This window comes from Diaphorina citri, unplaced genomic scaffold (genome assembly GCF_000475195.1).
Source record: "Diaphorina citri unplaced genomic scaffold, Diaci psyllid genome assembly version 1.1 scaffold185, whole genome shotgun sequence".
NCBI lineage: Eukaryota > Metazoa > Arthropoda > Insecta > Hemiptera > Psyllidae > Diaphorina > Diaphorina citri.
In genome coordinates this window covers 148456-166226 of record NW_007377622.1, presented here as the reverse complement: position 1 = coordinate 166226, position 17771 = coordinate 148456, and the positions used below count along the sequence as shown (strand labels likewise).

Here is a 17771-nt window from a genome sequence, read left to right as displayed (position 1 = left end):
TGTTTACTTTCATTTTATGTTATCGTGTTGTTATTATTTTTATTTTCTTTTACGTTGGTTCGTGACTTGTAATTAACCTTATTGAGAATGAAAAATCATATGAGACTGTAGACTTGTCCTAAAAATAAATATTGTACGATTATAGGTATCGTGTTTTTTGAAATCTTACCTTATATCATTTTTTGGCGAGATCAGCTTGAAAAGGAATATGTATACTGCTACGAGAAAGGAAAATGGACTGTTCTTTGTACTGCCAAAATTATCTGAGAGAAAACTATGGTAATGAACTGACAGAAAATAGTAATAACCAGAGTGGAAATCCTCTAGAATGAATGGGGTACCTACACTACCTACTTGGACTTGTTTTGTGCATTGCCATCATCAGATCATCATTCAGTATCATGAATCAATCCCATATATCACATCTCCTACAAGTTCTCTTCCCTTGGTGTTCGCTTATCAAATTATTTCTGCATCAATAAAATTGTAATCTGAACATGAGAGCAAAAAAAAAAAAAACACACACACGAGAGAAAAAAAAATCAGCATATTGTCCCGAACTAAAAGGCACAAAACACTCGTTATGGACATGAATGAAATGTACAAACTTTGCCAGTATACATTTTTACCATGTATTCGTGATGTATCGATCTAAAATTTGGACACGGACCAAAAAAAAAAACTTATTTGTTTGGGGGAAAGCTTTGTTTCAAATTGATCAGGAGAAAAATTATGTTCTCTCAGTATGAAAACAATTTCATCCCTGATTCTATGTTGAATACACAAAAATATCAACCCTTGACAAGTAGACAATGGACACAATAATTGTACTTGCAAATCACGGGTAGTAAGCTAGTAAGAACAGGTACATGTAGATTGTAGAAAAGTCAGTAAAATGGGAATATGACGATCTATATAAACATAGAATCAGATGTTTCTTCCATTGATTGCAACGAGTGAAGAAATTGAATTATTGAAAACCTTTATAAGATAAGGGAGCAATTTGGTATCAAAAGTTCTGACACAAAGGCGCACTCAGCAGTGCAGAATTGCAGTTCGATAGCTCATCTATCATTGTAATTTATTAGCAAATAACTTTCAGAGAACTTTTTGGTCGTGGATAACTAGAGGAAAACTTTGGGCTCGAAATTTCGTATGCGATCAATTAATCGAAAACTTTCAATGAATGCAATTTATTTTTCTAATTAATATTCATCCGAATAGTCTTTATTATAATCGGGGAAATTAATCTCTATCTTTGTATTAGGTACTCGTCTAAAGCTGGATTTTATCCTGATGGGATAATGTTCGTTCTCGGAACGGCTGGCTTTCTCCTATCCCGTCTTCCTTCTCTCTTCGATTTCGGGACGATAAGACCATAGCAGTTACAGTTCCCTCTGTAAAACCTCTTTAAAAAAAAAAAAAAAAAAAAAAAAAAAAAAAAAAGATTCAAGCATGCCACTCACACGAGTAAAAAAAATCGGAAAGGGCTGAAAATTTTAACCTACTCCCCAGAGGAGCACAATCTTCCCAACTCGAATTTTCAGAGAAAGATTTAACTTCCAAAGTTGGAATAGGTATTTTCTTCGCAGGAAAAAACAAAAAGTGTCAATGAAGGAGTTGGGGCTGTTAGTATTGAACGAAACTTATATGGTAACCCGATACTCACGCTCATCAGTTTGGATGTTTAGGGTGGAAATAAAGCGTGTGACACCCTGAACTTTAACCAGGGATACATATTGAGATCTTTCCCCTCCCTTATCTCTTCTTTCCTTTTGGCTCTCTCAATATCTTCATTTTTTTCGCAGTTGCTTTCTCACTCCTTTACCACTCCTCATTTGACAAAATGGGAAAAAAGGAGGTATGATTTTTCTTCTTGGGTGCAATAGTCCTACATACTGGACTCCGCACACAGGAATTTCACCAGTTGTTTTTTTTTTTTCCTTTTTCCCCCCCCTTTCCCCCCCTCCTTTTTTTTTTTTTTTTTTTTTTTTGTCAAGTTTGCGATATCTTATCTTCACCTGGAGTGCAGGAATGCAAAATTCGCAGTACAAAACGCATACTAAAATACTCCCCTAGGTTCGGCTTCATATCGGGGTACACTCCATGTTTATCACCCTGTATTACAACAGTTTTGTCAATCCTTTATGACTTCTGTATTGAGGGATATTTTCAAATTTCTTATCTCTGGACTTACAGATGACTAAGTTTTATATTTTCTTTACACAACTGTGATAGATATCATCAAAACGTATAAGAAACGTACACATCTACCTCGAAATTTTCCTCTTTAGTGCGTCAAACTGAGAACCATCAATTTTTTACCTAATATGCCGGGGAAAAATTGCTCTACAAGACATTTGTTTTTGATTAGTGGATGTGCAAATTTTCTTGAATCTTACAACGCCTTTATCCTCTAACGAAATATTTAGTACTCAAAGGACTAAAAGCCCCTTGAGTACTGCAAGGGTTAAAGCTAAATATCATTGATGAAATCTTTCAGTAAAAGAAAAATGAAACCTAGGTACAGTCTGATGAAACCGCTGACTTTCTTTCTCTGAGTGGGAGTTTTAAAAAGTCTGACGCGGATAATTTCTACCCTCTGTCCTCTGAGATAAGAGAGTAAAGGGTTAACCCAAACTTAAATCTATTATCTCCCACATAAACCCTAAACAGTTTAACCCAATTAGTGCTCTCTTTATCTGAACTTCACTTTGTAGCCTCCTCAGAGTATTGAGGATTACAAACCAAGGGTTTTTAGAGCTTGTGCTTTGATGGGTATCTGTGAGAATTAGATAGTAAGTGTTGATGAATAGATATTTCGTCACAAGGTCTTAACGAAGCCACACTATAAAAGTCTTTACAGTGTTGGTCTAAAATTTCAAGAAAGAAAAAATTAAACATGAAAAAAAAACACACATTACAAAAGTAACTAAAAAGAAAGAACGACAAACTCACACAAAGAAGACCGACCCGAAAGTAATATCTCTCAGGAGGAAACCTAAATCCATACACAAGGTTATGCAAATATTTGAAACGTACCCAGGTCATGAGTTTTAAATACACAGGAATACTCTGGATGGCTGTAATAAAACAACTGAAAGTAATAATGTCAACCATGGGGGTGGGGGGAATAATTAGCTGATGTTTATGAAGATAATGCAAACGTTTCTGTGCACTTAGCTGCATCAATCAAGTCCCAACACTTTGTCATTATTCACAAACAAAGCTTCAGAATACTTGAGATCATTTTGGGACAAAAGCATTATTTATCGGTTGACAATATCCTCTTCAGAAAATACACTTCAATTACTTCAAAGTAAGCTCTTCAAAAAGTATCGGGAAAGCTTCTTACAAGATACTCAGAAACTCAGAGGTTATTGAGTAGGGAGACGAACAGAACTATTGTCGGTTGACTCGACCAAGGCGGGGTGCACACTGGGGAAACGAGGTTAGGTGAAACACTTCCATCTGTCAATGCACAATGAGTTTCATGAAACTCGGTTTCATGTGCACTGCTCTGTGTTAACTTTATTATAGAGAAACTGGTCCAACGATTCTGTACATCTGAAAATTCAAATTCCTTGAATGGTTTGATTCCTATTACACTGAGAAAAAACTAGGGGGTCGGAAGTCCTATCGAGTGACTGGGTTCTGGAAACTGGACACTTGATACCGTAGCATTTCAGTACCATGAGGGGAAATTAACCAATACTATAGTTCTTCCACCGCGTAAGTATACCGCGTAAGTATCTTCCACTCCTAAAACCATGAAATGTACAAACTTTGCCAGTATACATTTTTACCATGTATTCGTAATGTATCGATCTAAAATTTGGACACGGACCAAAAAAAAAACTTATTTGTTTGGGGGAAAGCTTTGTTTTAAATTCATCAGGAGAAAAATTATGTTCTCTCAGTATGAAATCAATTTCATCCCTGGTCTAAAATTTGGACACAGACCAAAAAAAAAAAACTTATTTGTTTGGGGGAAAGCTTTGTTTCAAATTCATCAGGAGAAAAATTATGTTCTCGCAGTATGAAATCAATTTCATCCTGGTTCTATGTTGAATACACAAAAATATCAACCCTTGACAAGTAGACAATGGACACAATAATCAGCATATTTTTCATTTGAAAATAATGATGATAACCTTTTTCCCATTTGTAACAAAAACCGTCTTTCACACCAACACACATGGATGGCAGAGTAGGAGGACGAAGGGTTAAATTAATGCGTGAAAAATGGTCGAGAGGAGAGGAGTGTTCCTTGAGTGGAAGAAATAAAAGAAATTTCACAGTCGTTTGAGTTCTTGTGGGTAGTAAGAACGTATACATGTAGATTGTAGAAAAGTCAGTAAAATGGGAATATGACGATCTATATAAACATAGAATCAGATGTTTCTTCCATTGATTGCAACGAGTGAAGAAATTGAATTATTGAAAACCTTTATAAGATAAGGGAGCAATTTGGTATCAAAAGTTCTGACACAAAGGCGCACTCAGCCCTCGACTTGGATATGAGTTTTTCACTTTCAATTCTCCATTGAGTAAGATCCACCAGCCTAGTTGGTTGGTAGCGCGTCTGCCTTGTATCTATCATTGTAATTTATTAGCAAATAACTTTCAGAGAACTTTTTGGTCGTGGATAACTAGAGGAAAACTTTGGGCTCGAAATTTCGTAATATGCGATCAATTAATCGAAAACTTTCAATGACTGCAATTTATTTTTCTAATTAATATTCATCAGAGTAGTTATGTACCTACCGCATTATGTTTTCGAAATACCTAGTTAAATATTTTTCCTCCAAAACGGCCTTCGATCAGAGAACTTTTTGGTCGTGGATAACTAGAGGAAAACTTTGGGCTCGAAATTTCGTATGCGATCAATTAATCGAAAACTTTCAATGAATGCAATTTATTTTTCTAATTAATATTCATCCGAATAGTCTTTATTATAATCGGGGAAATTAATCTCTATCTTTGTATTAGGTACTCGTCTAAAGCTATTAAAAATACGATTTCTTCGACTCTTGAATTAGCGTCAATTTAAAAGCGACCTATAATACAAATGACCGATAATTATGATGGTACCAAGTACCTACGTAAACTACTTATACAGATACAAGTATAGTTATGTACCTACCATTATGTTTTCGAAATCCGAATAGTCTTTATTATAATCGGGGAAATTAATCTCTATCTTTGTATTAGGTACTCGTCTAAAGCTATTAAAAATACGATTTCTTTGACTCTTGAATCAGCGTCAATTTAAAAGCGGCCTATAATACAAATGACCGATAATCATGATGGTACCAGGTACCTACGTTAACTACTTGTACAGATACGAGTAGTTATGTACCTACCATTATGTTTTCGATATACCTAGTTAAATATTTTTTCTCCAAAACGGCCTTCATAGAGCACAAGTGAATTCCTACTATTATTCCTGTTCACATACGTACATGTGTACATTTTAGACAACTGCATAGCTCTACTGCAGACAAACATTTTTTGCTCTATGTACCATTTTAGTATAATATATTAAATTGTAATGTAATGGGGTCTGTTACGGGGTGATCTGAATAGTATGCTTTCAAGTATTACCTATGGGTAGTTCACAGTAGATTTATTGACAAGTTAACAATAAATAGGTAATTGAATAAGTTTCAATCAAATTATGTTTTTGTCTGAAGCGTGGGAAAGTATTTAAACCAAGACTTCGTTCAAGCCACGAACTACTCATTTTATGGATTTCATCATCTATAGCTTGAAGAATAAGGAGTAGTAGGTATTACAACAATATTATTATTATTATTATTTTTTTTTCATAAACTCTTTTGTTTTACATAATCAAAGCATAGAGCCAATTGGTCTGACCAACTCAAATCGTCTCTGGAGCCAAGAAACGGATCCTCTTTCGAATCCCAAGTCCCAAAAGACCGCGGTTGCCTCGCTGTGGCCAGCCACTCAAAACATCAAATAAGAGAATAAGACCATTTCTGTTGATTAAGTAAGTTAGCTATTATTCTGAATCTGAAGACTGGCAATATTTCCTAAAAATGGACCCAAAAATCCATACCATCCGGTATGAGAGGGAGCACAAAATACGCGGAACACAAAGCAAATTTTGTTGAACCCGTTCCAAGAAAGGAAAAAAAAACTCTAGTGAATTCCATCCAATGGAACTACTCTTTTGTCGCTGTTCTGCCACCCAGTCCCCCTATTTGAGAAGAAGGGGGGATCACATAAATCATTTTAATACGCTTACAACCCCCCTTCAGGCACCCATCCTTCAGATTTCGCCTGAATACGAGGACAGTCAACTTCTGAGATCAAATTCAAAGGGGAAAGTCTTTTACCTTGGTGAGGCGCGTGTGCCTTCACGACTATGCTTGGTTGAATTTGCATAAGAGCTGGCGCTAAGAATTAGATATCCCACGTTTTAATTATATTTTTATAGGAGAAAGGGTGAAATGCAAAAGATTTTGCACAACACAAGTGCTCTTATCTAGGAATTCTAGGAGCAGGCAGTTTTTTTATATCCGTCGTTTGCTAGAAAACACAAAAGTTGCTAGAAGTAGGTATTGCCTTCACGACTATGCTTGGTTGAATTTGCATAAGAGCTGGCGCTAAGAATTAGATATCCCACGTTTTAATTATATTTTTATAGGAGGAAGGGTGAAATGCAAAAGATTTTGCACAACACTAAGTGCTCTTATCTAGGAATTCTAGGAGCAGGCAGTTTTTTTATATCCGTCGTTTGCTAGAAAATCCAAAAGTTTGCTAGAAGTAGGTAACGAATCTAAGCGACGGCATGTTTTCACCTTGAAGTCCCCTCCATGGACAGCAGAGTGGAGGGGCAGGTTCCCCTCAGCGTCAAACAGGGATATCATCTCCTCTCGTGAACATCCAATACTTTCACCGAACTGAAGGAACACCTCCATAGTTTTGGATGAAGCGTTCTTAGCAGCATCATGGATGGGATAGTACCCATTGCTGCATGCTCTCTTGAGACTGGCTCCGAAATCCTTCACCTGTAATACAGCCCCGAATTTAAGGATAAATGTACTTAATTAGATTCTAAATTTCAGGTTCCTACCTATGATAACTTTCATTTTGAAATTGCAATCAAGTAAAAGTGACTATGGAACTTTGGATCAGCTCTGCACCCAGAATAGATTAGAAGATGGATCTTGATAGAACGTATGTAGGTAGGTACCATATTATTGTCAGTAACCCCTTTTGTGCCTAAATCGATAAGATTAAGATTGAAGGTATACCTAGTTGTTTATGATGTTGTTGTTCTACATAGTACCTGCTGAATCAAATCTTATAGTAAGCAAACAGTTTACCCAAGTACTGAAGAGTGCCATAGCAATATGATGCTAACTTACCACCGTCGCTGCGTACTTACCAGAATCCAATCACACTCAGGCTGTTCACTTACTAGAATTCAGCATAAATAGATGTACCTAACTATGATTCATGTCTGCACGAAGATATTAATTATTTATCTATTTTACCTACTTTCTGCCTAGGTATTTTGATAAGAGGGATGTAGGTCATACTTACCGTAAAAAAAACCACAATCATCAAATAAAATCTGGGATCATAACAATGTTATGCAGGTCATTTTTTGAGAAAATACAAAACTCATAACAAGAGAGAAGAGTTTTCTGTTACAGGCCTGATTTTCAGGAGTCCAAGGTACACGATCAATATTTATTTTACGTAAACGTGCATTTTCCTGATGGTAACTTCAATCTGATGTTCTTTCTATAATTTTATTTTGACATATTCAAAATTGTTTTTTAGAAGCCCCCCTGTCACTGGTCCTATTTTCACTCAAACTTTTCCCCCAACAAATAAAAGCTCAGAGCCTGGGCTTAGTAAACAAACAGCATACGGGTAGCATACATAGATAGCTACCTATCTGACTTTGGGATTTTGTATCGTCCCCTGGGAAATCTTTTGTGGCTTTTTTTCGAAATATTGTTAGCAATAAATCCCTTTTTTACATTTTGTTTCATTATTAGGAGGTATACCTGAACAAACAACGAAGTAAACAAGCCATATTGTTTTTCCTTCTAAGTAGAAGCCTGGGAAATCTTTTTCCATGTTAGTATCCATTATTTTGAGGTGTGATACTCTGTGATATTGTACCTATACGTATGATAATGGACATGTTTCAGTAATTCAGTTATAGCTATGTTTCACATAGGGATATCATTCTGTTCCATTATCTTCTGATATTGAAGAAGTCCTCTATGCCGAATCCATTTTAGTATCTACTTCAGAAGTAAGATTTAACATACCTACATAGCACACTCGTACATAACTACGTCAGACACTAGGCTTGTATGTACGTTCAATTTCAATAAAACTCTACGGTATTTTTTGAGTGAATCATTTGAGGGTAGTGACTATAGATGGAAAGCAACAGACTGAAGAGAATTCAATAAAAAAAAAATATAGGTAATTAAATAAATATTCCTACTTTGGGTTTTGGATATCAAATAAAATCATACAGATATTTTTAATCCATCGAACCTAATGAATCCGGGTTCGACATATGAATCCTATTCACTTGACTCGGATCTTCAAAACACAATTTATTATTATTATTTTGCAAATTGAATCTGGATTCGATGGATTCATTAGATTCAAACAGAAAAAAATACCCCTATAGTTAAGAAACAAAAGCACTTTTCCAGCAAAGATACCAAAAGGTCCTGTTTTCTTTCTCCGTAGGAGTGGAACGACGTCAATCTCAGGTGGAACTCCAGCGAGTATGGTGGAATCAAAGATCTCAGGATACCCCCTCATAGGATCTGGAAACCAGATGTGCTCATGTACAACAGGTAAGAAGATCTTCAAACAGTAACTAAACCTATCTCTCAGAAAAGTAGTCCAGCTTTTAGACTGCTTTGTTGTTTCTGTAGGATAATTGTCCCCAGATCTATAGTCTTATGTTAAAGGGCACTGTGTGATCCTGCGGAAAAGAAGATGCATCAAAAATTTCAAAAGCGTTAACGCATCAAAAACGTAAAAAAATGGCAAATGATGTCAATATGAGACTGTAGACTTGTCCTAAAAATAAATATTGTACGATTATAGGTATCGTGTTTTTTGAAATCTTACCTTATATCATTTTTTGACGAGCTTGAAAAGGAATATGTATACTGCTACGAGAAAGGAACTGAAGCACAAATGACGAAGTTTTATAGATGATTCAGTTCAGGTCTGTTCAAACAACTGCATTAATGTTGGTGCGTGCCATATTAGAGTATCTCGTCAATAAAATAAACAGTATTTATAGTTTCATCATTATCCCGGACATAAATGGGATTCCCAAAAGCACAACGCGAAATCAATACCAAATAGGCATCATATCAGAGGTATAACCACGGCATCATTATCCGGGAAAATGGGAATAGATAATGGAAGAAGGAAACCAGGACAAAAATTGGAAAAAAAATGAACAAAATAAATGGCAATGTTGGCTTTTTTGTGTACGATGTTTTGTGCTATACCATAAAATAGACTCACTTGGTCTGGGTCCCTTTTTTTCGAACAATGAGACATAATTATGCAGTAATAGGTACAACAAATATATATCTTATGTTAAAGGGCACTGTGTGATCCTGCGGAAAAGAAGATGCATCAAAAATTTCAAAAGCGTTAACGCATCAAAAACGTAAAAAAAAGGCAAATGATGTCAATATGAGACTGTAGTCTTGTCCTAAAAATAAATATTGTACGATTATAGGTATCGTGTTTTTTGAAATCTTACCTTATATCATTTTTTGACGAGATCAGCTTGAAAAGGAATATGTATACTGCTACGAGAAAGGAACTTGGACTAGCTTAGGAAAAAGTCCCATGTTGAAACTAAAGCTGAAACAATGGAATGCAACAGAGCAGGGGCTGAAATACGGAGGATCATCAAATATATGTAGAAACATACTTAAACCAACATTTCTAGATATGAACAGTTGAACACTCTGCAACATTTGGCGTTTGTAGATCAACGAAACTCAAACCAGTAGGCGATGCTGGTACACGTCATGTTATACTTCCGTATACTGCTCGTATTCTGATTCAAATTGTCGCATTTCCGATTGAAATTTTCCCACTTGTTTTTTTATGAGGTTCGAAAATTGTTTGACTTTCAAAAAGAACTGTATCTCGAAATCTGAGAACAAATTTCCTGAAAGTTTGTATACAATCGATCCTCGAACCCTCAGTGCCTTCTACTTCCTAAGACAGCGCCTGCCTGCAGAGCTAGAGCTCCTAGTAACCCAGAATACAGCTTCCTTGGTCCCTGGCTTCATGCTGCTGTAGCATTGACCCTATTCCAATTTTCATTGTTTGGGGAGAAAACGGCGCAACGCAGGAAAACTCAAATTGTTTTGTCCCTAACCATCATCACAACATAATGGCGAGAAAGAGGGGGAAAGGGCGAAAATGGAAGAAAAGGAGTTTTTTTTTTTTTTTTTTTTTTTTTTTTTTTTTTTTGTATAGCTACCTCTACATCTACTGGACATCCTTGCTTCCATCTAAAATCTAAGCTATCAACCATCCTTGAAAAAATTAAATATTCCCTCTTTGAAATCCCTGTGCCCTATCTTTCTTTTTATACAAGCTTTCTCTCCCTCTCTCTCTCTCTCTCCCTTTCTCTCTCTCTCTTGATTTCTCTCCTCTCTCTCTCCCTTTCTCTCTCTCTCTCTTGATTTCTCTCCTCTCTCTTTCTCTCTCTCTCTTTCTCTCTCTCTCTCTTTCTCTTGATTTCTCTCCTCTCTCTCTCCCTTTCTCTCTCTCTTCTCTTCCTGTTTCTCTTTCTTTCTAGTTTTATTACAAAATTTAATTAATATACGCTAATAAAATTCAAAAGATCATAGGTACGTACATATGTATATAGAATTGCCATGGATATTAAACGTAAAATGAACTAATCTTCCGTCAAGCAGACTTCCCCCGAGCAGAGTAGCAGACCTTGGTAGATACTTGGTAGTTCTTTGATGGTCGGAAAAACAATCCGACTCTGGATGAATCAATTTGTTTTCGTGCAAAGAGGACACAAACGGGCCTATCAGTGAAACATACAGACTCATATACAGAAATATTTCCAACATCATAGGTAAATTGAACTCTCAGAAGCCTTGGAGTAAGGATGAAAATTTCATGATTCTCAGCAAGAAAGAAATTAATGTAGTACAATTTCATTTATACAGTAGAGGAGGAGAACTATCGATAGTTTTGACTATCGAACGCTATCGATAGTTGAGGCTTGACTATCGATAGTTTTTTCTGCACATTTTTCATTTGTTTTGGTCGTTTTAGAAGTGAAAAGTGTCAGAAAAAAAAGTTGAAATAAAACCCTGTGACCTAAATTAATACGTGTACACTTGTACAGTTAATAATTTTCTTTAAATAAGGTTAGGTTAGGTCTTTTTGGGGGATAATACCTTTAGAAACAAGGAAAATGTGTAATAAAAAAAACTATCGAAAACTATCGAAAACTTTCGATGGTGCCGACTATCGATAGTTCTCCTCCTCTCTATATATACAGAAGTGCCCAATATAGGTAAGTACATAAGTACATAATGTACATATACATTAGATAATTATTATAACCGTAGTGGATGCTATTTTTGACGGTAGGCTGGTATAGCCAGAAGCAGTAGGCTCACAATTTAATAAAAAACAAAAGTATTTTGATTGTTCTTCCTACAATCCAACAGTCATTTTGATTACGTTTTCCCAGAAGGGCTATTCAACCCGTACTAGTCAATTTGTTTTTGAGTCTAAACGAAATTGTCTTTCTAGAAACCCTCTCTGCAGAAGGAGAGGAAAAGAGATTTCTTAATAAAATTGAAAGATATTACATTTCCGTTTCGAGAGACCCAGAGTTACGTCAGTTTGCTCTCAAGTTCCAAGTGACTCATGTAGCCTCAGGCTTCTGTATCTTCAAGATACATAGGTGGGTAAATAAATACATGGGTAGGTAGGTAGGTAAGTAGATAAGTAAATAAGAAGGAAATTAATAAAGAAGTAGATTTCTTATTCTGTTTCCGCTTTCTGGTATTTAGATCCGACCCACGCGCCACGTTCCATAAATAAAGTTCACACCTTGGATTTCGTACTTCTCAAAAGGAATGACAATACATATTACATAATGTTACCGAAGAAAAACCTTTGAAAACCTTGAACACTAGGGGTATTTTTTGTCTGAATGTAATGAATCCAGATTCAGTTTGTTTTGTAGTATCGAATTCAGTAAACAAAGTTTTGAAAATCGAAAATCCGAAACCAGTGAATGAGATTTTCAAATCCATCGAATCCAGATTTCCAAACACCTACCTAATGAATCAGGATAAAAATAATAATAATAAAAAAAACCTGATCATTAAATTGTTGTGACGTCAGAATTTGGCGAAATGTGAATGTGAAATGCAAAGAATTTTCGTAATCCCGGAATCATGAAAAAAATGAGAAGCAAAGTAAGAACTCGTATCTACCTAGTGTGTTCCCACGATAACCTTGTTTTTGCGATAAATCGAATGTTACCAAATTTCCGGACACCCCGTATAATAAATTACATACCTAGTCATTTATTTTTATTCATACGTGCTGTTGAACTTTAAGCTCTGAATACATACGGATGGTGTTAATGTTCAACAGTGTGCGGCTTCAACATTATATCGGCGCTTAGAAAACAATAGTGCCTATTGGGATTCCCCGCCCAATACCCTAAACTTTGAGACTATATTGTCCTCAAGAGGCTGAGTGCATCCCGAATCCCAGCACAGAGCCGAAAAAACTTTGAATCCGGTCAAAAAATATCCGAAGTTAAATATTTTTCGAAATGCCTACTTTTTCCGAAAATTTTTTTTTTTTTTTTTTTTTTTTTCGAACTGCCTAACATTAGATTTTTGAATTTCCACAAAAGATGCTCGTTAGGGTGCCCACAGAACGAGGAATTCAAGATGATGCATATTCCGGCGGAACATCCGGAAACAATTCAGGCGAAAATCCAGAAAGAAGCGCACGCAGAACGAGGTTGAATTTTCCTGAAAGATTTCCAAGCTGATCATCGACACCCATTGAACTTGCCTCAAAAACAAAATATTTTGTTCTTGAAAATTTTTCCTGAAACATTGTTTCTGAAATTCATCTCGAATCTTCGGAATGCTTCGTTCTGCGCGGTCTCATAAGAATGTGTACGTTTGTTTTTTCCATCTTACGGCTTCAATTTTGGAAAAAAAACATTTTTTGGGGGGTTCTGAAAAAATTTTTTTTTTTTTTTTTTTTTTTTTTTTTTTTTTTTTTCATCTTACGGCTTCATCTTGAATTCCTCGTTCTGTGGGCAGTGGGCACCCTTAGACGATTTCGTTCTTGAAGCGCCCATTTCGACTTCCCACTTACATACGCACTCAAGCAGACTATTCAATGGTTTCTCTCACCCTCCATAAACCCGTCTGTCACCATCTATGTGATACAGATACACAAACAAACAGACATACGTACCTGGTGATAACATTGGTCAAAGCTCGCGAGATAAACGCAGTAGAAATAATACAATTCCAAGTATGTACCTACAGGGTGCGCCAGAAAAACACGGACAACGCCTCAGGGTAGGTAGATATCATCTATTCTAAACTATTCTTGGGTTCAGTTTCCTGACTTTGCTCGAAAAAAGCTGAAGTTGGGAAATAGACTCAGAGAATGTTGTTTCAATAGATAGGTTAGGACAACAATAAACACAGACCCCAAACTTCTACTATTTTCCAACAATTGCTTAAAATTGCTCAAGGAAAGATTTTTTTCCTTTTCAAATGCGACACAAATAGGAGCGAGCTCTTTTCGACACAAGTTTGACACAAATACCACTCTACCTTACTCATTTCAACTCATTAATATTCCGCTAAAATAAATTAAAACACTTTCGACCTGAAAGCCGGCTTTTGAATTTTATTCCCCCTTTCAGGTTGAATAAGGTTAAGGTCATTCCAAGAGAGAAAGGGTTAATTAACACCTATTTGTCGAGTTTATTAGATACTACATAGGACATAGTACAACCAATAACGGTATTAACAGCTAGGTACATTTTACGATTTTACCCTGTTATTAATAGATGATACCTATTTATACATAGTAATTATCTCAGTATTCAAGCTTTCTTTAATCTTGATTTTCAATACTAACCCTCTGTCCCCGGAGTTACGTCACTGTATACAACCTTCAACTAACACGTGGCTGTGTCAGGTTAGTCAGTAGTGGTGTGGGGGGAGAGGGTTTAAAATTTGTTCATTAGTTAGTTTTGTTTGAGAGCTAAATTCATTTTGCCGTTGCCAGTCATTATAACTAGAGTTCCAGGGGGAAAAAAAAGAGTAAAACATTGCCTAATTATACCATGTTTATTTATTTAAATATTTTTTAAATTAATCTGGTGATTACCTATTAGGTACGTAATGAAACAACGTCACCACAAATTTTAGATGGAATGCAATGTTGGTAATGAAGAGAAGACACAAACATCGTAAAAACCAAAAAAACACATTAAATTTCGAGTGTGGAATTAACGTCAAGCGAAAATTTCGAGCTTTTTGTCCGGATACTTTTACTCCGTGATAATAATAATAATTACTATGATGTATATTTTTCATACCCCATTTATTATTATGAGAGATTTCACAATCTATTTTTAGACAAGAGGAAGAAAGAGAGGGAGAGAGAGAGAGAGAGAGAGAGACAGACAGAGGGAGAGCCGTCAAAAGAGAGAACCTACCTATAATATTTGAAGAAGAATACCTGAAAAGTTTGAAAATAGGAATTAAAATGAAGGATAGAGAGAGCAACGATCTCTTTTCACTCTCAAGATGTGTTTGCCTACATGATCTATCGATAGGTCTACACCTTTTTCTCCTCCTCTTCCTTCTCCTTCTTCTTATTCTCCTCCTCTTTCTTCTTCCTCCTCTTTTTTCTCCTCCTTCTTCTTCTTTGGTTCGTTGAAATTAAACTCAAGCAGTACCTAATATCCATTTGTATTAATTTGTCTTGTCAAAACTAATTTTATTTCATTTTGACAACTTTTCAAGCATGAACGAAAAAAGTAAATAAATGAAATTTAGGGAAATACGGCGGAAAGATGAAAAATAAGAGTAACTTTCAAGAGAAAGTTGACAATTTCGAAAACCTAGCTTCGGGGTGTATCGAAGATAAAAGATTGAAACTTAATAATGGATACCCAATATTTGCAGGTTATTTAATCTAGACGCACGGCAGTGTTAAAATAAAATAGTTTATTTTAAGACTGACTGACTCACTGATTCACTCATCAACTCATCAAACCTTCCCGATGTCGTAGAAACTTGAAATTTGGCAGGATGGTAGGTCTTGATGAGTAAGTGAAGAGAAAAATCTGAAATTGGGCAAAAGTTGCTCTGGGCTCCGCCCACAGGCGGATTTAACACGGGGAACACACTTTGAAGCCAGCAAAATTTTTCCTTTGTTTATTTTTATTTATTTATATTTATTAGAGTACAAATTTTATATTTAATTTATTCGAAACAAAACTCAGGCACGATATAAGGCCTCAGGGGCGAAGCCACGGGAGCGTTAAGCGCAACCTTATGCACACCCCGCGAAGTGCCGGGAGCGCGCAACTCGATCGTATACAAGGGAGTGCAAAGCGCGACCCCATTCATTAGAAAAAAAAAATCCTCCACAAAAACACAAATGTGAAAAAAGGCCAAGTTCCTATCCAAAAATGTCGTCCTATAAAAGTGGTGATTGGTATTGGTAAAGGTAGGGCCATCGGCTTTAATAAACGCCTTTGGTCACTGCGACCTGGTGAGACTTTTTTTTTTTTTTTTTTAGTTTTTTTTCTAATTTGTTCTTGAAATAATTTTTAATGATGAAAAATTTGAAAAGTTATCTTCAAGTAGTTTTATACCTATGGTTGTTTCATCTATTCTTTCCCCTTTTTATCATTGTTTTTTATTCGTTTATATTTTTCAAACCTTACTTTAAATTCTATTTTTAGCATTGCCGACTTTTTTATTAAAAAAAAAAAATGTATTCGCAAGTTTGCCTGAAATAGGTAGCTATCTATGTTATGTATTATAAATATGTTGCAAGTCTGTTGTTCATTGGACTTGGAAAAATTAAAAAAAGTTCAATTTTTTCGTGTACCTATGTATCTGATTGTATCTGTTTCTTTTTCAAACCATCTGTAATTCTTGTTAGAGAGTTAGAGACTTTTTCATTGATTTTCTCTCCATGAGAGGATTATTGTCTTAACACATAATATATCAGTATAGTCACCATGATGGCTCATAACAGTATTAAGATCACCTATCGGAATTGGAAGAAAGTGTTCCATGGATTTCAAGTCATCAAAAGTTTGAGTGCTGAGGAATTGATTCAGGTTTGAATATTTTTATTTATTTATTAGATATTTTATTCGTTGTAATTTTATTGTAACTAAACGAGTCTTATATTTTAATTTATTTTTATAATGGTATGTGTAACTAGACAACTTTTTTTACACACGGGTATAATTTACCGTTTAAATAAGGAATTAGGATTGCCCACTTTAATTAAAATAATTATTACTTCTGTAGTTCAAATATCTAAATTGATTGACAGCATACCGTCGCGTCGCTAGGAAAATCTGCATCTCTCACTGTTTCTCAAGAGAAACCAGACATCTCCACCAATCTTCTTGTGTTGCACATTGCATACTCAAATAGTTACACGGCGTTCATAGAAAATGATAATTATACAAACGTGGGCAGTTCCTTTTACTTTCTTTACCTATAACATTATGTAGGTATTGTATAGTTTTTGATTTCAACACCCGTGCACCCTCTTTACATCGAACGCTGAAGTTAAGTGACATTCAGCTTGTTGTGAATTCGGATTTGTTTAATTTTATTAATTTCATTTGTTTTACTTTCTACCTATTTATTTTAATACCTACCTACATTATTTACAATACCTAGGTAGTGTTGTTTTTTTTTATTTTTATTTTTTTTTTTTTTTAGAGTGTTAACTATTCTTGACACTTATCATATACAAAAGGGAAAAATCTCATACATAATATTACAAAAAATAAATAAATTAGGCACCTACGTATTTCCCCTTCCAACCGTAGTAAAGTCATGCATAATTCCAGCTTTTTATTTTCCTCATGAGTGACTAATTCCCGGTGATTTCTTTCTCGTTATCAAGGATATAATATTTTATTACATAGGTAGGTATATTACAAAGATATTACTCCGTTTTCACGGAGGAAAGAGAGAGAGAGAGAGACACGGAGAGGGACAGAGAAAGAGAAAAACCGAGAGGGAAAGAGAGAGAGAAAGCAGAGTTGTTTAAAATCATCAAAAGTAAACAAAACCTCTTTCTCCGAACTAAAAACTAGATAGGTACCTACGTAAGCAGAAAATAAAATGTATCTACATAGTATCCGAAATGCAAAGTGGAATTAATAAATGGAATTCTCCATCACGGAATAAGAGTAGTAAGTCGGAGATATTAGAAAATACCTACGTGCCCGGAATTGAAATTAATTAAAACGATATTAGTTAAAACAAATAGGTAAAAATATTCGAATCAAAGCCGGGTTCGAATCCCACCATTGATAAAAAAAAGAAAAAGAAAAAACAAAAAATGCACTCATATAGGTACTTGATTGCACATATTTCGACATTTTCAGCGGATTATAACTTTCTGGTGTTCTCGTGTTGACCCTGACCCAG

General features: G+C 35.3%; 1 protein-coding gene across 1 annotated transcript in view; it reads left to right on the top strand.

The window, feature by feature from the left end:
* Positions 1 to 17771, top strand: part of LOC103505620 (neuronal acetylcholine receptor subunit alpha-7-like) — a 142235-nt gene that overhangs the window by 33998 nt on the left and 90466 nt on the right. Inside the window, 1 exon segment of the mRNA XM_026820918.1 lies at positions 8755 to 8864. Coding sequence (XP_026676719.1) covers positions 8755 to 8864 — 110 coding nt within the window.